The sequence below is a fragment of the Lathyrus oleraceus genome, chromosome 4 (assembly GCF_024323335.1).
Source record: "Lathyrus oleraceus cultivar Zhongwan6 chromosome 4, CAAS_Psat_ZW6_1.0, whole genome shotgun sequence".
Lineage (NCBI taxonomy): Eukaryota > Viridiplantae > Streptophyta > Magnoliopsida > Fabales > Fabaceae > Lathyrus > Lathyrus oleraceus.
This window is the reverse complement of record NC_066582.1, coordinates 89429722-89455768: the sequence shown is the minus strand read 5'-3', so window position 1 is coordinate 89455768 and position 26047 is coordinate 89429722. Positions and strand designations below refer to the sequence as shown.

The window sequence follows — 26047 nt, the reverse complement described above, 5'->3', positions numbered from 1 at the left end:
GAGATTGCTCGTTAACTGCTATGATGGAGTCTGTTCTGGCTGCTCAGAATCAGTCTTCTCCAACGCTTGTAACTCCTCCTCCTCAGAGAACTGTCATTTCAGTGGTTGCTACCTCAACTGTGCCTGCCACTCAGTTTGCTGCAACTATGCCTGCTGGATTCCTGTGGAGAATGCCACCGAACTTTGTGCCTGAAGGGTTTGCGCCTACCTTTGCTTATATGCCGACATCTAGCCCGGTCATGTCTGTGCCGCTCCCAGTTGTTCACAGTCGGCCTCGTATCGAGGACATCATCTACCATTTCGAGTCGTCTGAGGGTCCGAATGTTTATGAGAAGAAGGACGAGATTAAGGATCAATTCCCTGAGCTGCGAAAGGAATTGAAGACGTTAAGAGGTAAGGATTTTTTTGGTAAGAGTGATGCTGAACTTTGCTTAGTGCCGAATGTCAAGATCCCGATGAAGTTCAAAGTCCATGACTTTGAAAAGTATAAGGGAAATACCTGTCTACTTAGCCATTTTTTCATGTATGTCAGTAAAATGTCAACGTAAGCCGATAATGATCAGTTATTAATTCACTATTTCCAAGACAGTCTGACTGGTGCCACTCTGAGGTGGTACATGGGGCTAGATAATGCAAGTGTTCTCACATTCAATGATTTGGGCGAAGCTTTTGTGAAGCAGTATAAGTACAACGTGGACATGGCGCCAGATAGAGACCAGCTGAGGTCTATGTCTCAGAAGGACAAAGAGACATTCAAAGAGTATGCCCAGAGGTGGAGAGAGCTTGCTACTTAGATCAATCATCCGTTGGAAGAGAAAGAGATGACCAGGATTTTCCTTACGACCCTGAGTTCGTTTTATTACGAACGCATGATTGCTAGTGCCCCCAGTGATTTTACCGAAATGGTAAACATAGGGATGAGGTTAGAGAAAGGAGTCCGAGAGGGACGTTTGTCTAAGGATGAGGTGTCATCGAGCAAGAAATATGGGAGCAGTTTCGCTAGAAAGAAGGAAGGTGAAACCAATGCAGTGTCAGTGGGGAGGCAAAGGATGCCTCATGTTAAAAGAAATTTGCTAACCGCGTCATCATCATCACCAAGTTTCATCAATTATTCCAGTGTTTTCAAACAATTCAAACAATCAATCAATGCTAGTTCAAAAACAACGTCAACAACAGCTACAACAAAAAAAAAACAACAACAACAACAATAATAATAACCAATAACAACAGAATTTCGAAAGGAAGAAGGTATCTTTTGACCCTATTCCTATGTCATATGTCGAACTCTATCCGTCTTTGGTTCTCAAGAACCTACTTCAGCCAAGAAATCCGCCTTAAATTCCAGAACCACTTCCATGGTGGTATAAGCCAGAACTCCATTGCGCCTTTCATCAAGGAGCTCCCGACCATGATATTGAAAACTGCTACCTGTTAAAGTATGAAGTCCAGAAGCTAGTGAAGAGTGGGATGATGTCCTTTGAGGACCGCGCGCCAAATGTAAAAGCTAACCTGTTGCCTGCTCATGGTAATTCCTATGTTAATATGGTAGATGGTTGTCCGGGAGAGTATAAGATTTATGATGTTCGTCATATCCGACAATCTTTGGTTGCAATTCATGGAGACATCTGCTTGGTTAGTGATTATGAGCATGACCATGATGGTTGTGCGATTTGTGGTGTAAACCCTCGAGGGTGCGTCATCGTCAAGAAATACATTCAAAGATTAATGGATGAATGGCTTATCCAAATCTGCCAATCAAGGGATATGGATGATGTGAATGTTATAGTACCAGTGTTTAAAACTCCGGAGCGGGTAGTGATTCAGTTTGATAGCAGCAGTAGTAACAACGTCAATAGATCGGTATCACCGTTAGTGATACGGTTAGCAGGCCCCGTCCCGTATGCATCCGATAGAGTTGTTCCATATCAATATAATGCTACAATTATAGAGAACGATCAAGAGGTTCCGTTACCTACGACCAATTCTGTTGTGAACATTGTTGATGTTACGAAGGTGACCCGTAGTGGTCGTGTTTTTGGACCCGTCTTTCCGAGAGAGGTGGTGGAAGATGCGTCTATTGGTAAGAAGGTTAATGTCCCCGTAGTAAATCCAGTTAGTGCTCCCGCGTGTCAGTATGGTGAATCCTGCAAGCTAAAGCCTAATAATGATGATGAGGTACTAAGATTGATAAAGAAAAGTGAATTCAATATGGTGGAGCAGCTGCTCCAAACTCCTTCGAAGATTTCAGTGTTGTCTCTGTTTATGAATTCCGAATCGCACAAAGAAGCATTGTAAAGAGTATTGGAGCAAGCCTACGTAGAGCATGATGTAATTGTGGATCAATTTGACCACATCGTGGCTAACATCACTTCCTGCAACAACTTGAGCTTTTGTGATGAAGAACTTCCTAAGGAAGGCAGAATTCACAATCTGGCACTACATATATCGATGAATTGCAAGGAAGATGCATTGTCAAATGTGTTGGTTGATACCGGTTCTTCTTTGAATGTACTCCCAAAATCAAATTTGTCAAGGTTAACGTATCAAGGCGCCCCTATGAGGTACAATGGTGTGATTGTCAAAGCTTTTGATGGTTCTCACAAGTCTGTTATAGGAGAGGTGGACCTTCCAGTGAATTTATGTCTGAGTGATTTCCAAATTACTTTTCAAGTAATGGACATCCACCCGGCGTATAATTGCTCGTTGGGAAGGCCATGGATACATGAGGTTGGAGTTGTGACATTCACTCTACATCAAAAGTTGGAATTTGTAAAGAATGGCAAGTTTGTCATTGTGAGTGGAGAGGAAGCGTTGTTGGTAAGTCACCTGTCGTCTTTTTCGTATGTGGAAGCTGAGGATGAGGTTGGAACTCTGTTCCAAGCTCTATCTATTGTTGAAGTGAAGAAAACTGGGCCACCTATGTCCTCTTTCAAAAACGCTAAGAAGATTATTGAAGATGGCAGTTCAAATAAGTGGGGCCATATGGTAGAGGTCACCGAGAACAAGAACAGAGCCGGTTTGGGATTCCAGCAAGGGTTGTCTTATTTCAAAGCTGAAGATATGCAACCGTTTCCGTAACGGAGGGTTCATCCTTGGTAATGAATAACACTCAACTGTTGTGATCGAGAGTGATGAAGATGAAGACTACACCAATTTTGTGACGCATGGAAAGACTTGCAACAATTGGGTTGCTGTTGATGTTCCTGTTATTGTCCATCACTCTAAGTAATTTGTTTTCATTACTTTTGAGAAAATCCTTCTCCTATGCCTAAGGGAGAAGTGAACATTGTTGGGCATTTTTCAAATTTATCATCAATAAAATGCAATTCTATTCATCCACATCTATGATGTTTTATTTTTACTTTTTTCTTTTCTGAAAATGGTAATCACAAAAAACATAAATAAATAAATAATAATTGTCCATCTGCATAATATTTGGTCACAATTCACTTCTCTAAAATCAAAATATCAAATCTTTATGCAGGTTGATTCCTAAACCCATTGAATGCAATGATCCTACTCCTTCTCCAATCTTTGAATTCCCTGTGTTTGAGGCTGAGGAAGAAAGTGATGAAGAAGTATCTGATGAATTTTCTCGTCTACTTGAGCATAAGGAAAAAGCCATTCAGCCATTAGAAGAGCAAATTGAGTTAGTCAACTTGGGTTCCAAAGATGATGTGAAGGAAGTCAAGATTGGGTCTCAGCTGTGTCCAGAAGCTAAGAAGGGGTTGATTGATCTTCTTCGAGAGTATTCAAATGTGTTTGCTTGGTCCTATCAAGACATGCCTGGTTTGGATTCTGAGATTGTGGAGCATAGATTGCCATTGAAGCCAGAATGCCTGCCAGTCAAGCAGAAATTGAGGAGGACTCATCCTGATATGGCAGTGAAGATCAAAGAAGAAGTGCAGAAGCAGATTGATGCTGATTTCCTTGTTACCGCTGAATATCCGTAATGGGCGGCCAATATTGTGTCTGTTCCTAAGAAGGATGGAAAAGTCTGTATGTGTGTCGATTATAGAGATTTGAACAAATCTAGTCTGAAAGATGATTTCCCGCTGCCAGACATTGACATGTTGGTAGACAATACAACTAAATTCAAAGTCTTTTCGTTTATGGACGGATTTTTCGGATATAATCAAATTAAGATGGCACCCGAAGATATGGAGAAGACCACATTCATTACACCATGGGGAACATTCTGTTATAGAGTGATGCCTTTCGGTTTAAAGAATGTTGGTGCAACATACCAGAGAGCTATGACCACTCTTTTTCATGATATGATGCATAAAGAGATCGAAGTCTATGTTGATGTCATGATTGCCAAATCCAGTGATAAAGAAGAACATGTTGAGCATTTGTTGAAGCTATTCCAACGCTTGAGGAAGTACAAACACCGCTTGAATCCCAATAAGTGAATTTGGTGTTTGTTCTAGTAAGTTGTTGGGTTTTATTGTCAGTGAGAAGGGTATTGAAGTTGATCCTTCCAAGGTCAAGGCAATACAAGAGATGCCTACGCCCAAAACTGAGAAGCAAGTCAGGGGTATTCTCGGCCGCTTGAATTATATCTCAAGATTCATTTCACATATGACTGCCACATGTGCGCCTATATTCAAGCTTCTTAGGAAAGATCATTCTTGTGATTGGACCGAGGATTGCCAGAAAGCTTTTGACAGTATCAAAGAGTATCTGTTTGAGCCTTTGATTCTGTCTCCGTCTGTTGAAGGAAGACCATTGATCATGTATTTGACTGTGCTTGATGATAGTATGGGTTGTGTTCTAGGTCAGCAAGACGAAACTGGAAAGAAAGAATATGTTATTTACTACCTCAGTAAGAAATTCACCGACTGTGAGACTCGGTATTCTATGCTTGAGAAGACTTGTTGCATATTGGCTTGGGCTACTAAGCGTCTGCACCAATATATGTTAAATCATACTACTTGGTTGATATCCAAAATGGATTCAATCAAGTACATTTTTGAGAAGCCTGCTCTAACCGGGAGGATTCCCTGTTGGCAGATGTTGTTATTAGAGTATGATATTGAATACCAATTTCAAAAAGCGATCAAAGGTAGTGTGTTGGATGATAATTTGGCTCACCAACCGATTGAAGATTACCAGTCAGTGCAGTATGATTTTCCTGATGAAGAGATCTTGTACTTGAAAATGAAAGATTGTGATGAATCATTGCTTGAAGAAATGCCAGAACCTGGTTCCCATTGGGGCATGGTATTTGATGGAGTTGTTAATCAATATGGTAATGACATTGGGGCAGTGATTATTACTCCTTAAGGCACTCATTTTCCGTTTACAATTAGATTGACTTTCAAGTATACAAACAAAATGGCTGAGTATGAAGCCTACATTATGGCGCTTGAAGAGGCCATTGATCTCAGAATCAAACATTTGAAGATTTGTGAAAAAGGGATTTGTGGAGTTTTTGTATGTTGCTTCATTGCCGGTAGTTAAAGTATTACTGATAACTGCACTTGGATTGTTTCTTGCAATAGAGTACGTTGATGTGTTGGGAGCGGATGCAAGGAGTAAAGTGAACAATGTAATTTACTGAAAAATACTTAAAAAAAATTTTTTTGTTTCCATTGAAATTATCTATTCTAATGACAACATTGTTCTTTCTTTGACAGCTTTACATGTTTAATACATCAATGCTTGGTAGCAATTTTGCATAAACATTAAACATTAACATCTGAGAAATGTTTTTACTTTGTGAGTATACTGATTTCTGATAATATATACTGTCAATTGATGATTGGTTTCTTATAGTTTTTTATTCATTGAGGTGGTTCATGCCAGTCAATGTTCTTAGCACATTCATATTAGAATCAACTTTAGCATGGTTTGTGATTAAAATTACAAGGCTTCCAAAGCATTTGGAAGGTCTCATATTAAGTTGTTGTTCTGTAGGTATACTCATCCTCTATACAAACAAATGAAATATTACAGTTTCTTCTTTATAGATATTATATGAAACTAAATATTTCGCAATTGTTGTTTCTGCTTTGGTGGCTTTTGTATGATGTTTCTTTATATTGTTACTCATTCATGTGGTTTCTATTTTTTAAATGGAATATGCTATGTTCATGACTTCTGTTTGGTTTAAATAAGATATCTAATATGATCCAAGTTCCATGGTTTATCTGATGTCGGCTGCATTTTTGTGATCCTGGTCTATATATATGATTGTTGTGTTGTTTATGCTTTTTCGTGGCTTGAAATCAATGTGACATAAATTTGTTCATATGCTGAATTATTTCTGATTTCCTAGAATTTGCAACAATGTCAAGACCACCAATTCTAATCAAGGACTTGGTGAAAGGAAATCAGGTTTGAAAAATGCTCATTAGAGTTGTTGATCCTTGGGTTGTTAAGGAGAAAAACGGACTATAACATATCGAAATGGTTATACAAGATTCAAAGGTAATCGTTTATCGCTCTGTTTGTATATAACTATTGTTCATGTCGTTAACTTCATAGCCACGTTGCAGGGTGATCAAATCCATATGACAACTCGGAACCGTGAGTTTAAAGACTGGTTTGAGCAACTTACTGAGCATGAAACTTATTGTCTTTACAATGGAGATCCTATGGTTAATGATAGCACATTCAATGTTTGTCCCAACAAGCTTAAACTTGTATTCAATGGAGGAACCACTGTTTCAAAGTTGAGAATACCTGAAATACCGCCACATTAATTCAAGTTTAAGCCGATTGTTGAGTTTCTAACTGGAAAATTCATAACCGATCTTTTATATGTTGAGTTGTATTTCCTTCATACATATCGTGTATATCGATGTCTTTAATAGTATATGCATATTCATCTAACGACATATCAAATACATGGATACATTGTAACATGATCTGAGGTTACATTTGATTTAGACATCATAGGAGTTTTACGAGATGTCGTGAAGACGCAGATGGGTGGTGGTGGTAAGAAATCATGTGCCCATATAACTCTGTGTGACGAATCAGGAAATGTTAATGAGGTCGCGTTATGGGATGATTACGGTAAACAGTTCATGAACTATAATACCTCTACCAAATCTCTCGGTCCAACAATCGTTGTCTTAACACATGCGTGGTGTAAACAAAACCAAGGTTAGATGGTTATTATACTATACATCTTTGTGTATTGCATTTTATTTGGTGTAAACAATCATTGTCTTAATACATATTTTTGAATTGGTCTAAAATTGATCTACTTATGAAGAACAAGTCTACTGATTTCCACTTTTAAACTTTTGAATTGACTGATTTCTAGCATTAAATGTGGAATTTTCAGAAGCAGCATATGGTTTACATTTTGTATTTCTTACTTATACTTTGCATGCTATTTGGTTCAATTATATAACAATATGTTTCAAGTTTTGATTTTTGTGGCTTGCATTTACTTGTGTCATTCAAATTTAACTCCATGAATTTTTATTTGGTATTTTATGGCTAGCAACTCAATCATGTAACTTAATCATTTGTTATTTGGTCATTTGAGAGATGGTAATATGTGTTTCACCAACCTTTTCTTTGCATAGTATCTATTTGACACTATGCATTGTATTTGCATTGTATTTGGATTGGCCATTGCAGAAACTGAATCTATTTGAGTTGCAGCCATTGCTCTTTCTTTCTTTTTTCCTTACTGATTCTATGCATAATGTTTTTGGATATTCCATCTTCAGTAGCAGCATATGTGATACTTTATTGAATTGCTAACCATACATTTCATGCTATTTGGAGCAATTATATCAGTATAAGTTTCTATTTTTCAAGCAATATCGGGATTTCCTAGCCTATCAAATGCATGGAATGGATCGAGACTTCACATTAACTTAAAGCATACCCAAGTTGACGCTTTTATATCCAAGTATGACCATACAATTGACATTTAGCATGCTTGCAATACTTTGGCAGATTTCGTTATACTTATATTGCGTTCATCCAACTATCATCTACATCTTTTTTCAGGCTGGGATCCACACAATCAATTGCTGCACCAGCTCACTCATTAACTCTAACTTCAGATTCTTATGTTCAATCTTCCAACAAAAGCTAGACAACCTCTAATGAACTCAAGACTATCCGTCAAATCAGTGATATGTGCAAGGTATGTATTTTACGTAGCATTGAAAACTGAAGCTCCAAATCATACATCTCCTGACAACTTATGATGTCAAATTAGGATTGTTTTGCCACAACCATCGGCACTACTAAAAGATTTAAGGCCTTGAAGTTTTGAACGTATTTGAAAGCTTTCCCTGACTGCAAAACATCCAACAAATCCCCTGGAACCAAATTCGTATGTGTTTGTGGAGTTACAGATGTTGAACCTGTATCAAAGTAAGATTAATATTTCATTTTACCGAAGTTCACGTCTTACTTATGCAGTTGTTTTTCTTATATGTACCGCTAATATTTTCATGTTATAGATACAAAATCGAAATAGAAGTCAAGTACCAATAATCTTTCCTACAATTCTCAATTGTGACTATCCTTACTGATCCTCGTCTTTACAAACCATTATCGGAAGTTCTTAAACCAGATGAGGTATAAAGCATTATGGTTTATAATATTTACTTTTTCTTTGATTCATTATCAAGTATGTCATTTTCCATATACTCATAATCTATGTGCTTTCAAACTGTGGAATCATGTTTTGGCAGCATACTTCTAAGGCTGCATTTATGGTAACAGACACGGAGCATGCTTTCGACGTTCGACATGAACCTATTGTAAGTGTTCTGATTTAACCTTGTGCCAAAGTTTCTGTATGTTTTTTTGTAAATAAATCATAATGTAGTTACCAATTATCGTTGTATTGTATAGCTGACCCAATCTTATGACCAAATCTTCACTGTAAATCCCACAACTGGAGGCAACTAAAATTGCAGTCCATCCACGTGCTCTAGCAACACCCCTGCTAAAAGGGGCTTCGTTCCAACTTCTCTTGATGACATTCTACTGGATGAAGTCCTAACTCCAATGCAATCTTCAAGCAAGGTGAAGCACCTGAAGAAGGAGTAAAGATATAATGCAGGCATCGTTTTTTGTTGCATTCAAATCTTTTGTTAAGATCAGTCGTGTAAGTATTTATGTCATCCCATAGAAAGAATTTCTATGTCTGCATTCAGTTCGTTTGATTCGTGCTCGAGCCGGATGATGAAAAATCATGTCCGGTTCTTTCGGAGGATGCATCTATAAGAATTCACCTATCCCAATAACAAAAAAATCTGATTTGACTGATCCTATATTAAGAGCTAAATTGGCCAAAGGGATGGGTCATAATTTATGGCGAACCCGCATGGCCTAACGATCTTTTATATATTTTTCCAGGAGTGATTTTGGGGACTATTGCCTGTAATGTGGGCTTAGTGGTTCTCGAACCATCAATGATTGGGGAACCCGCGGATCCGTTTGTAACTCCTTTGGAAATATTACTCGAATGGTATTTTTTTCCCGTATTTCAAATACTTCGTACCGTACCCAATAAATTATTGGGCGTTCTTTTAACGGTTTCAATACCCGCGGGATTATTAATAGTACCCTTTTTGGAGAATGATAATAAGTTCCAAAACCTATTTCGGCGTCCAGTAGTAACAATTGTCTTTTTGATTGGTACCGTCGTGGCTCTTTGGTTGGGTATTGGAGCAACATTACCTATTGAAAAATCCCTAACGTTGGGTCTTTTTTAAATTGATTCTATTGTCAAATAAAATATCATGATAGGTGTATTGTGTATCTAGGAAAAATTCACTTTGAAATGACTAATCCCTAGATACATCTATTTCATTTGAGACCTATTCTGAATAGATTGATTTGTGTTAAAGATTCAAAAAAATCCAATGTATTTAAAATTTATACAAAATGATTTTTGATTTGTAAAATGTTTAATATCAATTTTAAATCTTCTACTCGAAAATGTTCAATTTTCATAAGGTCTTCTTGACTCTTATTCAAAAGTTCCAATATTGTATGTATATTGAACTTTTTAAGACAATTATAGATCCGGGGAGGCAATTCTAATTGGTCAATAAAAATGGATTTCAATGTAATTTCTTTTTGATTTTTCCTTAGTTTATCCTTAACGAATATATAATGATCATGTAAAGTAAAAAGGGGCAAAGTCATTTTGTGTTTATTGTTTTCAAAATTTAAGTTTCCTTCTGCATGTAAAAAAGGAATAAATCAATCAATCAAATTTCGGGAGGCTTCGTAAAGTGCTTCCTTGGGAGTTAAACTTCCATTTGTCCATATTTTCAGAAATAGTATCTCTTGTTTTTTATTTTCATTCACATAAGAATGGATACTATGATTTGCATTTCTAACAGGCATGAATACAACATCTATAGTATAACTTTCATCTTGAATGTTGTTTAGTGTTTTTACACGGTATTCCTGCTTTCTCTCAATTTGTAATTCAATACACAAAGTAATAGGTTCTATTAGGTTAGCTATATGTTGTGTATTATCAATGACTTCCACCCAAGGTGGTAAAATGATGTCTTGAGCAATTACATATCCAGGACCTTTTAAACAAATAGATGTCTCCCGAGTTCCATACAGATTACTTCTCAATACAATTTCTTTCAAATTCATTAAATTTTCATTAATTGATTCTTGAATACCTACTATGGTAGAATATTCATGTGGTATTTTCTCAAATTTTGCACGTGTGATATGTAACACCCCTTTTTCTACCCCAAAATACTTAACATATAATCAGAGTAAATAAGCACGCATATAAACAAAAGGGTGTCACATCGACGTTTTCAAAAACTAAAAGCTTTCAAAAACCAACATCATTCATCATCAATATACAATACACCTGGTCATTTGAAATAACACGTTTCAATTATCATGAATATTCAAGAATATGCGTTCGCAGCGGAAAATAATGAATACTCATGCATTTCATAAAATGATCCATGTCCCATACCATGACCATCTCTCAATAATCTCCTCAAGATAAAATAAAACCACAACCAGAATATTTGGCACTATGGTCTCTCCAACAGCAATTGTAAATAAGCATGTTTACAAGTAATAACATAATACTTATCCAAATCAGATATGAGTTCAATACTACTAATCTACCCAGTGTTACATGACCAGAGCATTGACTCATTACCTAGTTTTCAAACTAAAATACGGAAACTCTCCGGCTAATCTCGAGCGAGCTACCGTCCACTTACTTCAGCAATACTACTCTGGAGTATCTGCACGATGCCATGTAAAGCATCATTCCAACAGAAGGGTGAGAATTCAAATCATTATGAAGAAGTATAATAAATCACAATGATTAAATCAACAATTAAAGGAATCCATCACACTTCATATAACCATGTAAATAATATCAACCAACATTTATTTCACATGTTTCAAGCACACATAAAAACTCAAGGAGCATAATATTCAAATCCAATATTATATTCCCAAAAATACACATAACTACAATTATCACATAATCACATACTTTGCCAAGTTATGTATCCAAACATCATCAAATTCAATTACCATATCTCATACACGCATCACAATCACAATAATGCATACACTCAATTATCACCTAACTCTAGTGTGACTCAATGCAAGACATGTGACTCTATGCATGTGGTACCGCAATGTGAACCCAACGTTTCACTGCTTTCCGATTCAATATCTAGAATCCAAGCCATGATTCCGATCCGGATAAGATCAAAGCCACTACGTCTATTTTCAATTAAGGATCAACGTCTACTACGCCTATTTCCAATTAAGGATCAACGTATGCTACGCCTATTTCCACTCAAGGATCAACGTCTACTACGCCTATTTCCAATTAAGGATCAACGTATGCTACGCCTATTTCCACTCAAGGATCAACGTCTATGTGAACCCACAGTTTCACCGCTTCCACCATGAAGCCGACCATGCCATGAATGAATGTACAAATACCAAGACATATGCAATTAAGATTATCTCTACCATCTTAACATTCCACATATCACCATAATTCAACTCTATGAATTATCCACCAATGGTACATATACACATTCATAACAATATATCATTCACAAATATAGGCTAATTATCAACTACGCACACTTAGATTGCATTTCAAAATGAATACAACTTTTAAAATCTCAATTTTTCATTTTTCAACAGTGGTAACCGGTTAACGCTCGGTGGGTAACCGGTTAACACAAAACAGAGCAAGTAACCGGTTAACACTCGGTGGGTAACTGGTTAACATAAAACAGAATCAACTTTCTGCGCAGATTTTCAAGCAAGTAACCGGTTAACGCTCGGTGGGTAACCGGTTAACATAAAACAGAATGCAGAATTTTCTGCGTTTTTCATCGTTGGAGGACTTTTCGACCTCCGATTTCGATTACGTAAAAAGCCAAACGTTCAGAAAATTATAACTCATACAATACTCTAAGTATATAACGTTAATTTTCAGTTTAACACAATCAAATCACCATAATTCACGAATACTCATCAAAACCTAACAATTTCAAACAACTATACAAAATTAGGGATTTTAACCTAACATACTTCTACCCATTGACCCAATCATACTAACCCATAATAATAAGGACTTTCTCTCTTACCTCTTCAATTTTCTGAAAACCCTAGCTTCTCTCTTGTTCTTCCCCTCTTCTCCTTACTTTTCCTCTTCTCTTTCTCTATTATTGTCAAATGATCAAATGAATCATAATTCTCACTCTCCTCACCTCTTATATACTAGTATTCTATTTGGGCTTAAAGCATGATACCTCTAATTTAATTAATAGGCCCAATAAGACCTAATATTTAAATATCTCTATTTAATTCAAATAAATCAAACTAACTCAATATACACACCAAGTTAATTAATTTCATTATTCATTATATCTCATATCAACTAAATAATTAATTAACACCCCAAATTAATTAATATAATCGATTATTATACTACCTAACAATCAATTAATTAATTAACACTCCAAATAAATAAAATAAAATATAATAATAATAATATAAGAAATAATTACTAAAATTGGGTTGTTACATGATACATGTTCCCTCTATTTCTCCGAGCAAAATTATTCGCATTGTAATGCCTATTGTATCTGCTTGACCTTTCATAAGTGGAGACAGAATAAAGCGTCCATAATAAAGACGCTTACTATCTACCCTTGATTCAACACACTTCCACTGTAGTGTCTGAGTCGATACTTTTAGTTTTTCTCGAATCATAGTAATATATTTTTATGAAACTCTTGATTTAATTGTTTATTTCTATTGAAATATTTTTCTTTAATGTTTATTGTTAGTTTTACACACGTCTTTTTTTAGGAGCCCGACATCCATTATGTGGTAGAGGGGTTACATCCCGTATAACCTTTAATAGTATCCCACTTTTATAAATAGCTCTTAATGCCGCATCTCTTCCTAGACCCGGACCCTTTATCCTGACTTCTGCTCGTTGCATGCCTTGCTCGACTACTGTTTGAATAGCATTTCCCGCTGTGATTTGAGCGGCAAATGGTGTCCCCCTTCGTGTACCCTTGAATCCACATGAACCGGCGGAGGACCAAGAAATCACCCGACCTCGTACACCTGTAACAGTCACAATGGTATTGTTGAAACTAGCTTGAATATAAATAACCCCCTTTGGTATTTTACGAGGATGCTTACGCGAACCAATACGTTCAGTTTTCCGTGAACCAATTTTTGGTATAGATTTTGCCATTTTTTTATTTGAAAAAAAAATATAAGTCCGAAATATATGGATATATCATTTTCCTCTCAAAAAGGATTCTTTACTATTTTCTATCTAGTTATTCTATATTTATTCGATAATTCGATTCATATAGAATACCTCTTTTAAAATATCAAGCAATAAACAATTCTATGTTATTAGAATACTTATAACTATAGACTAGATTCGAATTATTTAGTATTTAAGAAAATGGAATATTAATAAGATTTTGTATTTGAATAGAATTCAAATACAAAATCTTATTAATAGAAACCCCTTTTTTCTTTGAATATTATCCTTGTCTTTGTTTATGTTTTGGATTGGAACAAATTACTAGAAGTCGACCTCGCCTACGGATCAATCGACATTTTTCACAAATTTTACGAACAAAGATCGCATTGTGTGATTGATACGAATTTAATGATGTCTTCATTAGACAGAATAGATAGAAAGAAATCTATAGAAAAATTCAAAAAAAAAGAAGTGTCACTACTATTACTGATCAATAAAAATATCTACCAAAAAGGAGGGGGGAAAGCCTTTATTTTATGATAAAAAATTCTGTTATTTCAAAAAAAAAAAAAAAACCTCGGGATCCGTTGAATTTCAAGTATTCAACTTCACTAATAAGATACGAATACTTACTTCACATTTTGAATTACACCCAAAAGACTATTTATCTCAAAGAGGTTTACGTCTAATTCTGGGAAAACGGCAACGACTATTGTCGTATTTGTCAAAGAAAAACAAAATACGTTATAAAAATATAATAAATCGGTTGGGTATTCGGGATCACAAATTAGGTAATTTCAAGAATCATTTTCAATTATTCGATTTATTAGATACTGAATTTTGATGAACTTTTTTTTGAACGATTCATGGAAGAATGAATCGAGGAAAAACCTATGAATATCCCAGCTACAAGAAAAGACCTCATGATAGTAAATATGGGGCCTTAACACCCATCAATGCATGGTGTTCTTCGACTTATTGTTACTTTTGATGGTGAATATGTTATTAATTGTGAACCAATATTGGGTTATTTACACAGAGGTATGGAATAAATAGCGGAAAACCGAACAATTATACAATATCTGCCTTATGTAACACGTTGGGATTATTTAGCTACTATGCTCACAGAAGCAATAACTGTAAAGGGACCGGAACAATTGGGTAATATTCAAGTACCTAAAAGAGCTAGCTATATACGAGTAATTATGTTGGAGTTAAGTCATATAGCTTCTCATCTACTATGGTTGGGACCTTTTATGGCAGATATTGGTGCACAAACCCCCTTTTTCTATATTTTTAGAGAAAGAGAATTAATATATGATTTATTCAAAGCTGCGACAGGTATGAGAATGATGCATAATTTTTTTCGTATTGGAGGAGTAGCGGATGATCTACCTTATGGTTGAATCGATAAATGTTTTGATTTTTGCAATTATTTTTTAACAATGGTTATTGAATATCAAAAACTTATTACCCGAAATCCCATTTTTTTAGAACGGGTTGAAGGAGTGGGTGTTATTGGTAGAGAGGAAGTTATAAATTTGGGGTTATCAGGACCGATGCTTCGGCCATCCGGAATACAATGGGGTCTACGTGAAGTTGATAATTATGAGTGTTATGAGGAATTTGATTGGGAAGTTCAATGGCAAAAAGAAGGAGATTCATTAGCTCGTTATTTAGTTCGAATTAGTGAAATGCTGGAATCCGTAAAAATAATTCAACAGGCTTTGGAAGGAATTCCAGGGGGGCCCTATGAAATTTTCGAAATTCGCTACTTTGATAGAGAAAAGGAGCCATAATGGAATGATTTTGAATATCGATTCATTGGTAAAAAATCGTCTCCTACTTTTGACTTGCCGAAACAAGAACTTTATGTGAGAATTGAGGCCCCCAAGGGAGAATTAGGAATTTTTCTAATAGGAGATCAGAATGGTTTTCCTTGGGGATGGAAAATTCGTCCACTTGGTTTTATCAATTTGCAAATTCTTCCTCAATTAGTTAAAAGAATGAAATTGGATGATATTATGACAATCTTAGGTAGCATAGATATCATTATGGGAGAAGTTGATCGTTGAAATGATAATTGATACAACGAAAGTCCAAGATATAAACTCCTTTTCCGGATTGGAATCTTTCAAAGAGGTCTATGGAATTCTATGGATACTTGTATCAATTTTGATTCTTGTCTTGGGAATCACACTAAGTGTACTAGCAATTGTATGGTTAGAAAGAGAAATATCTGCAGGGGTACAACAGCGTATTGGACCTAAATATGCTGGTCCTTTTAGAATTCTTCAAGCTCTAGCAGACGGAACAAAACTACTATTCAAAGAGAATCTTATTCCATCTAGGGGAGATATTCGTTTATTCAGTATCGGACCATCCCTATTAGTCATATCCATTCTAATAAGTTATTCAGTAATTCCCTTTGGCTATAACTTTGTTTTATCTGATTTCAATATAGGTGTTTTTTTATGGATTGCTATTTCGAGTATTGCTCCCATTGGACTTCTTATGTCAGGATATGGCTCAAATAATAAATATTCCTTTTTGGGTGGTCTACGAGCGACTGCTCAATCGATTAGTTATAAATACCATTAACTTTATGTGTCTTATCAATATCTCTACGTGCGATTCGTTGAAACCGAAAAAGCTATTCGATGTTATTACTATACTCCTATTTTTATAGTACTATATTTCTATATAGTACTATATAGGAAAGGAGGCTAATAAATTGGATAGAAATCTTCATTATCCTTATTTTCTTTTTCACAATTCTGATTGAAGAACTAAATTAGATAGTTATATGAGTGAAATAAAACAACTTCGATTTAATCTAATTTCAGAATACTTTATTACTTCTAGTTAGTAGATAGTATGATGATTTGAATGAAAGGGCAGTAAAAATATGGAGTCTCGTTTTCTATGTATAAGAATGAAATAAAATGATAAACAAAAGAGGCCATTTAACCCAAGATTGGATAATTTGTCATGTTGTTTTGAAGCGGTCTCAAAAGACCAACCTTATTGAGTTTTAGTTACCATTTTTATGAATTATCATAGATATATAAAAATAAGGGGGATTAATAAAAAAGAGTGGATGGTTAGAAACACCAAGATACACAAAGGATTAGTAACACAGATTTTGTAAATTATCCAAAAGAAAATTTATGCAGAATATAAAAAGAATACTAATTGGGGCTTTAAGTTGGAAGAAAAAATAAAGCAGTACTCCCCACAACTCCGATCCAGAGTATGCTTTCATCCACTCACTAAATAAATTACTATCAGGAACGGAAAAATCCTTTAAAATTTTTGCAAGTCCCTTTTTCCTAGCACAAAAAAGAAGAATAAGAAGAAAAATAATAAGAAATCAAAAAGGAAAAATAGATTTCTCTTTCGTTTTTGATTTATTATATCCATATTCATGGAGATCAAATTTAAGAATTAAGAAACGAATGTGTAATTATTTTTCGTCATTCAAAATCATGAGGATTATTGAGGATTATAAAAGAGTATTTTATTGAAGAATTCAGTTATTACTCAACAAAGTTTTTTTTAGGGATGAGATCAATTCAGAAGTGCCTTAATTGGATCTTTTATTAAAATAGACTTCTCTTTCTTATTTCGTTATTTGTAGAACAAACATAATTGAATTGGTGTAATTCAGAACCGTTCAATAGATTTTCATCTTCTACATCTTAGGGATATATCAAGAGATAAATAATCGACCCGGTCCTTAGATTTACTTAAGGCTTTCCAGGAGCCGTATGAGGTGAAAATCTCATGTACGGTTCTATAATAGAGATGGGAACAATAATGTTATCACCGACTAGGATTATCTAACAGTTTAAGTACAATTGATATAGTTGATGCGCAATCAAAATATGGTTTTTGGGGTTGGAATTTGTGGCGTCAACCTTTGGGTTTCATCGATTTTCTAATTTCTTCGCTAACAGAATGTGAAAGATTACCTTTTGATTTACCAGAAGTAGAAGAAGAATTAGTGGCTGGTTATCAAACAAAATATTCAGGTATTCGATTTGGTTTATTTTACATTGCTTCCTATTTAAACCTTTTAATTTCTTCATTATTTGTAACAGTTCTTTACTTGGGCGGTTCAAATATTTCTATTCCGTACATATTTGTTTCTGAATTTTTTGAAATAAATAAAACATACGGAGTTTTTGGAACTACAAGTGATCTCTTTATTACATTAGCTAAAAGCTATTTTTTATTATTCGTTTCTATCATAACAAGATGGTCTTTGCCTAGGATAAGAATGGATCAATTATTAAATCTTGGATGGAAATTTCTTTTACCGATTTCTGTAGGTAATCTATTATTAACAACTTCGTCTCAATTGTTTTCGCTGTAAAACAAAGATGGATATTTTATATTCATTACTTGTCTCAAATAAGAGAAAGAAATCAAACAAAACTATACTATTCATAGATATTTACGATATGTTCCTTATGGTAACTGGGTTCATGAATTATGGTCAACAAACACTACGAGCTGCAAGGTACATTGGTCAGAGTTTCATGATTATCTTATCTCACGCAAATCGTTTACCTATAACTATTCAATATCCTTATGAAAAATTAATCACATCAGAACGTTTCCGCGGTCGAATCCATTTTGAATTTGATAAATGCATTGCTTGTGAAGTATGTGTTCGTGTATGTCCTATACATTTTCCCGTTGTTGATTGGTAAATGGAAACGAATATTCGAAAAAAACGATTGCTAAATTACAGTATTGATTTCGGAATCTGTATTTTTTGTGGTAACTGTATTGAGTATTGTCCAACAAATTGTTTATCAATGACTGAAGAATATGAACTTTCAACTTATGATCGTCATGAATTGAATTATAATCAAATTGCTTTGGTCCGTTTACCAATGTCAATAATTGATGATTATACAATTCGAACAATTCAAATCAAAAAAGACAATTTTTTATAATTAAATACAATTCTAAAAAAAAGAATATTCTATATATAAATCGATAATATATAGAATATATAAATAGAATAATCGAAATAAAATATTTTCAAAAATTGTATAAAAAATGAATAATATAGTCGATATCAGATTAGAAATATTCTATAATTATTAGAGAACTATATTCTTAAATAGAATATATCAATATATATTATCGAAATTGAAAATCTTATTGAATTTCAATAAGATTTTCAATGGTATATATGTTCTATCTACCTTTATACTTTAGTTTTAATATCGTTTCAAACTACTCTTTCGTATAAAGAGTGGAATGACATTGATTATATAACCCTAACTATATAAATTTAAACTACTTAGGTTTTTCAATGCAAAGAAAAATTGAAGTATATAAAAAAAAATTCCTGGTCATATCAATAAGGTCATGAAATTTATATTTCTTTGTCTTTTTTTTTACATATAATGGATCTGCCTGAAACGATGCACGATTTTCTTTTAGTCTTTCTGGGATCGGGTCTTTTATTAGGAAGTTTAGGAGTAGTATTACTTACCAACCCCATTTTTTCTGCTTTTTCGTTGGGACTGGTTCTGGTTTGTATATCTTTTATTATATATTTTAGCAAACTCTCATTTTGTAGCTGCATCACAGCTACTTATTTACGTGGGAGCTATTAACATTTTGATCATATTTGCTGTGATGTTCATGAATAGTTCCGAATATTACCAAGATTTGAATCTTTGGACCGTAGGGGATGGAATGACTTTGATAGTTTGTACAAGTATTTTTGTTTCACTAATAACTATTATTTCAGATACATCATGGTACAAAATTATTTGGACTACAAGACCAAATCAGATTATTGAGCAAGATTTGATAAGTACTAGTCAACAAATTGGAATTCATTTATCAACAGATATTTTTCTTCCATTTGAACTAATTTCAATAACTCTTTTAGTTTCTTTGATAGGTGCAATTGTCGTAGCTCGCCAATAAGAAATCTTTATAGAACTAGTAATAGAAATCAAGATTCTGTCTGAAGCTAATAATCAATGGAAAGAACCCTCATCTTATTATAATCTTAAACTTGGAGGAATTTTCGATTCAGTACATCGAAACAAACAATCAGGAAAAAAAGAAATTTTATTTTGTAGTACTTGATCTGGTCACTAATTGTGAAATTCCGTTGTTGTGTTCCAAGAAGGATAGCTATACTGATTGCGTCTACTCGAAAGAGACCCTTGGTACTCCATTGACGATCGTAACACAAAAATTCAATTTCAGTAAATTTCTACTTACTGATCTGATCTCGGCATGTCTGGAAGCACAGGAGAACGTTCTTTTGCTGATATTATTACCAGTATTCGATACTGGATTATTCATAGCATTACTATACCCTCCCTATTCATTGCGGGTTGGTTATTGTCAGCACGAGTTTAGCTTACGGTGTATTTGAAAGCCCCCGTCCAACGAGTATTTTACAAAAACCCGACAAGGAATTCCTTTAATAACTGGCCGTTTTGATTCTTTGGAACAACTCGATGAATTTAGTAGATCTTTTTAGGAGGCTCCGATGACCATAGATAGGACTTATCCCATTTTTACAGTACGATGGTTGGCTGTTCACGGACTAGCGGTACCCACCGTTTCTTTTTTGGGATCAATATCAACAATGCAGTTCATCCAACGATAAACCTAATATGAATTATATAAAGCTATGACACAATCAAACCCAAATGAACAAAATGTTGAATTGAATCGTACCAGTCTCTACTGGGGTTTATTACTCATTTTTGTACTTGCTGTTTTATTCTCAAATTATTTCTTCAATTAATTAATCAATTAATAGAAGAAAAGAGAATAGTATATATATATTAGGAATTCTCTTATCCTATTCGGAAGGATATCATTTCATAATTATGTATGACTGTTTAGGTCTCTAGTATGACTGACTACTTGATCAAATGTGGAGGAAAGTGGGATAAATGGCCAATACTACTGGAAGAATTCCTCTTTGGATAATAGGTAATGTAGCTGGTATTGTTGTGATCAGTTTAATTGGTATTTTCTTTTATGGTTCATATTCCGGATTGGGATCATCCCTGTAATAATCGCATAAATTTCGTTTTCGAAATGAAAGCATAAGAACTCAACAGGGATCCATTCTATCTTTGATGAATTCGAGTGGGTCCCGTTGAGTTCTTCATAATCAGAATTTTTATGTAAGTCAGTCAATAGATAACTTTATTCTATGTTTCAAAAAATTCCAGATCCTGTTTTTAGGATCTGAATGAAAACATAATCTTACTAGAAATATATTTCTAATATAGACTCATGATTCAATTCTTTTTTTTTTTTTAAATTTAATTAAGAAACTTGTATTTGGTGAATTCAATTCCCGCTCTTTTTTGTTTGCCCATTCCTTGACTACGTATCTATTTCGACATAAACAATAAGGAATCAGACTCTAGGAAAAGACAACTTATCCATCCTAGAATCATGTTTTCCCCTTTTCTATTTCTACTTGAATTAATATTTTATACCTACCTATTTTTTAGGTTTAGTATCGAGTTAATTCTATTACAATAGAAATTCGAAGATTTCTATTCTAGAACATGAAAATCTGAAAACAGCGACATAATCATATGGTTTGAATTAATTCTATAGTCTTCTTCACAATATACATACTATAACTGACTCATTGTACGGTACAAGGAATTCTCTAAATATAGTATAAAAAAACTAGAAAGAACCAATGGTCTTTACAGAATTTATCAATAAAAATGGAGTTCTTTTTACCAGCTTAATATGTTGAAAAATTCACATTCCTAAAAATTCATTTCAGACAATTGAACCTTCTCAAATTGTTTCTTTTTAAGAACCAAAAAGATTTGTACCAAAATAATAGATGCCAAGAAGAGAAAGAGACCTTGGACACGTAATGGATCTTGAAGCATTATTTCTGCATCCCCCTGACCAAATCTACCCACATTAGGATTACTCGTTAATGGTTGATCAAGTTTGATAGATTCACCCTCTGAAATAAGAAGTTTTGGTCCTGGCGGTATAATATCAATCACTTCACGTCCATCTGATGCATCTACTATCGTTATTTCATATCCACCTTTTTCTTTTCGTATTATTTTGTTTACTACACCTGTTGTTGTAGCATTAGAAACATTATTATTACTCTTGCTTCCGTCGGGATAAATCTGACCCATTCCCCTGTTCCCGCCTACGTATAGAGGATATTTTAAGAAGTAAACATCTCTCTTAGTAGCATGATCTGGAGAAAGAATAGGAAAGGTAATTTCACTATATTTTTTCCCAGGAACGGGGCCTATGACAAGAATATTTTTTTTTTGTGGGACGATAGCTTTGAAAAGACAAATTACCTATCTTTTCTTTAATCTAGGGCGAAAGACGATGAGGAGGGGCAATTCAAAACCCTCTGGTAAAATAAGAGCAACTCCTACATTCAAAGCCCCATTTTTACCATTAGCAAGAACTTGTTTCTCTTGCATATCATAAGGAATTCGAACAACTGCTTCAAATACAGTATCGGAAAGTACCGCTTATGGAACCTCAATATCTACGGGCTTATTAGCTAAATGGAAATTAGCACATACAATCCGGTCGGTAGCTTCTCGAGGATTTCCATAACCTTGTTGGGCAAAAATGGGATATGCATTTGAAATGGGTGCTCGAGTTATTATATAGATCATGAGCAATACGAAAATAGATCGAGTAATCTCTTTCTTTATCCAAGAAAAAGCATTTCTAGTTTGCATGGTACAATCCTTGATCCTGAAAAATTCTACAATAAGATTAGGTAGGTTACTCAGTTCCCTATCCATGATTCTGCTATTTACTCGTATTCTTCCTATATTATAGGAAGAATACGAGTAAAACGTATAAGTGAAATTTGGAATGTTTAGCTTTTATATAAAAAAAACAAATTTAGAATTGGATCAGTGGGTTGTTTTTTCAGTCATTCCTGGAATGCAATTGAATCATAAATCAATACAAGCGACGGAGATACACGATTTAAATAACGGAAAATCCAGTATTTAAAAATTGTATCTAAAATGGATGGAAAAATAGAAACAAGAAAAGATATAATATGATCATTCGGAATAAATCTAAAATCTTTATACACAAACCCAATCATTAGTTCCCAACCACCAGTCGAATGGTATCCTACACAGAACTCAATTAAGAAAAGAATAGAAAAAGCTTTGATTGTGTCACTTAAATTATATAGAAATTCTTGAAACCAAGAGTTAAGAATAATGTGTTCTTGATTACCCCTAATAGAATAAACACTTAGAATAAGGAAACATATTATATTTGTACAGAAATGCAAAATCGTATGGATATGATCTTGGTTGTTCGTCTGGATCAATTGGATGGTCTCTTTGTAGATTTCGATACGATGGTTTTGTAAACGTGTTTCCGAATATTCCTTTAGCATTTCATCCAAGAGGAACAGTTCCTCGAACTCTAGGAATTTCTTTAAAATACTTTTTTCTTGAATACTATTCAAGAAAATTTCGGATTCTTTCGTATTGTACCAATTAGTAATCCAAGATTCCAGACTTTTCGTAAATGTAAAAGAGATGCACCAGGGCAAAAAGACTATAGATGTAAGACATAGAAGGGGAATGAATGCTTTCTTTTTTGCCATTTTTCGTCCTCAGTTTCATCTTATTTTTCAACTGTATATATAATAATAATCCATAAGTTCTATTACAAGTAAATATAAGTAATAGAGCAAATTAGCTTATAATATATCAATTTATAATTTTTTCATATAAATTGATATATTATAGGTTATTCTCGCTTTTTTATTCGTCCTTCGGTGGAACATTTTCTATTCGTCCACTCAATAATCTGTGCAACTCCACACTTTTTTTAGACGGTTGCGTGGAGGACTAGCATTAACAGAACTCAAGGGAATGGTCCCCTTTTCTCTTTCTCTGGTTTTCATAGAAAGGACATCATTACTATCTGGGTTAGTTTTTTGTATGAGGCACTGACTAGCGTTCATAGGAACTTTGGGAATAATACAACGATCTCTTCCAGAAAAGCCGGAACGATAACTAAATCTCATTCGATATAACGTTAGAAAGATCTTTACAATTGCATACAAAAGCAGCCTTACCCTTTCTTCTCGTGGCACACTGGACAACTTCATCTGAATGTAAGCGAAAAACTTCCTCCCAAATGAATGTAAAAATTTGAAAGAACCACACAAAATAGTGAAACTGTTTTGGGACCCTACTACAAAGGCAATCCACGAGTCTTCTAAACGGTATGCAGGAAGACCTTCTGCCCAACAAATTAATTTTCAAGCAAAAACAAGCGATAAAACAGTTACTATAATACCCTCTACAGTCCCATCGTACAAAAATTGGACTACTATATATATTATATATATAGTAATCCTTCGAATATTCTGAGTTATCTTTTTCATATATTTAGTTGATTTTTTGTGTGGAAAATAAAAGTCTTTTCTCAACATGAAGAAATAAAGAAGTCATTGCAACTGCCGGAAATAGTAGGCATACTAAAGGAACAAAAAGGGATGGTAAGTTTATCATAAAATGGGATACCTCAATTTCATATTTTATTTATACCTATTATTTTTTATTCTTATCTTATTACTTTACTCTTGTGTGTTCTAATTTTATTTTTGTATCATAGCCATAGCCTCTTATCTACTCGGATTGGATCTCGTCATCAAATTTGAAAAACATAAATAAAATGTCTGCATTAGTTTTCATTTTCATTCCAATTTTCAGTCAAAGGAACGAAACCATGGAACTGAAATAACTCAGTTAAAAACTCCTTTAAAAGATGACGTGGTACGACTTTATCCAATAAGCCCTTGTCAAATAAAAGGTCAGCCGATTGGGAACCTTCAGGCACTTCCTTATTCAACAATTGTTCAATTACTCTTTTACCCGCAAATGCAATGGTTGCATTAGGTTCGGCAATAATGATATCCCACAACATCCCAAAACTAGTTGTTACCCCACCAGTAGTCGGAGATGTAAGTATCGCTACATAGAATAACTTTTGATTGATTTGATAATTATATAAAGCTGAAGAAATTTTAGCCATTTGCATTAAGCTCAAACTTCCTTCTTGCATACACGCTCCTCCAGACGCACATACTATAATAAGAGGTAAAAGTTGATTGGTAGCATATTCGATCAACCGAGTGATTTTCTCACCCACTACGCATCCCATACTACCCGCTATAAACTCAGAATCCATAACAGCTAGTGCTAAAGGAATACCATTTAGTTGACCTGTGCCTATTTGAACCGCCTCCGGTAATCCTGTCTTTTCTTGATAAGAATCAAGACGATCGATATAAGATTGGTCTTTTTCCTTTTCTTCCTCTTCCAAATCCACACGATTTTTCGCAGTTTGCAAATACAAGTCAAGTTGATTCATAATATCTTCGAACAACCGATTGATTTCCTCACGTTGATCTGTGCCTGTTTGAACCGTCTCCAATAATCCTGTCTTTTCTTGATAAGAATCAAGACGATCGATATAAGATTGGTCTTTTTCCTCTTCTTTCTCTTCCGAATCCACACAATCTTTCGAAGATTCTTCTTCCGAATCCAATTCAATGGGATCCGAAGAAAGCATGTCTTCATCCACACGATCTTTTGAAGATTCCTCTTCCAAACCCAAATCTTTAATTGAATCCAATTTAATGGGATCCACATAAACTTTGTCTTCATCCAGACGATCTTTCGAAGATTCCTCTTCCGAACCCAATTCTTTAATCGAATCAAATTTAATGGGATCCACAGAAACCATGTCTTCATCCATAGGATTCCAAGTATCTCGATCAATCGAAAGGTCGATTCTATCTGAACTGCTAATTTTCAAATGCTCGCTACAGTGTTCGCAAATATTCATTTTGGGTCGGAAAAATTGCTTAAAATTTAGTCCATAACAAGTTTTGCATTGAACCCATAAACGAGCTAATTTTTCCATACAATTGGGATCGCTATAATCTATTGGAACAAAAGTACTCTTCTCTCTATTTCTACGATATATCTCACTATCTCTCTCACATATATCCTTTATATTAGTCTCATATATATCATCTCAATCGTATATACCATATATATCATTTGTATCATTTGTATCATTTATATCTGATATATCATTATTATAACTATGTCAATTTTATTGTTTCCTGGTGTTTTATGTATTATGTATTACATTAAGATGAACAACCTACCAATAGTTTGTGACATGCTCATTGATATTGGTCTACAACTGCTACTTAAGTGTATAACTTAGTCT

At 34.3% G+C, this 26047-nt stretch overlaps 2 protein-coding genes and 3 pseudogenes across 2 annotated transcripts; 2 read left to right on the top strand and 3 right to left on the bottom strand.

Moving 5' to 3' along the window:
• The first annotated feature begins 9181 nt into the window (after nt 1-9181).
• On the top strand, nt 9182-9729 carry LOC127135236 (cytochrome b6-f complex subunit 4-like; annotated as a pseudogene).
• A 138-nt stretch (nt 9730-9867) lies between these two features.
• On the bottom strand, nt 9868-13932 carry LOC127136153 (DNA-directed RNA polymerase subunit alpha-like). The gene is made up of 4 exons (XM_051062748.1): nt 13319-13932; nt 13052-13191; nt 10251-10690; nt 9868-10175 (listed from the first exon to the last, which is right to left on the bottom strand). Exons 1-4 carry the CDS (start codon nt 13727-13729, stop codon nt 9868-9870), a joined length of 1299 nt encoding a protein of 432 aa, XP_050918705.1. The 5' UTR covers nt 13730-13932.
• A 711-nt stretch (nt 13933-14643) lies between these two features.
• LOC127073604 (uncharacterized) lies at nt 14644-18843 on the top strand (annotated as a pseudogene).
• Nucleotides 18844-21261: 2418 nt separating this feature from the next.
• LOC127073603 (cytochrome f-like) lies at nt 21262-23504 on the bottom strand (annotated as a pseudogene).
• Nucleotides 23505-24281: 777 nt separating this feature from the next.
• LOC127073602 (acetyl-coenzyme A carboxylase carboxyl transferase subunit beta, chloroplastic-like) lies at nt 24282-25873 on the bottom strand. The gene is made up of 2 exons (XM_051014780.1): nt 25507-25873; nt 24282-25116 (listed from the first exon to the last, which is right to left on the bottom strand). The coding sequence occupies exons 1-2, from the start codon at nt 25730-25732 to the stop codon at nt 24488-24490; spliced, it is 855 nt and encodes a 284-aa protein (XP_050870737.1). The 5' UTR covers nt 25733-25873; the 3' UTR covers nt 24282-24487.
• Nucleotides 25874-26047: the final 174 nt, after the last annotated feature.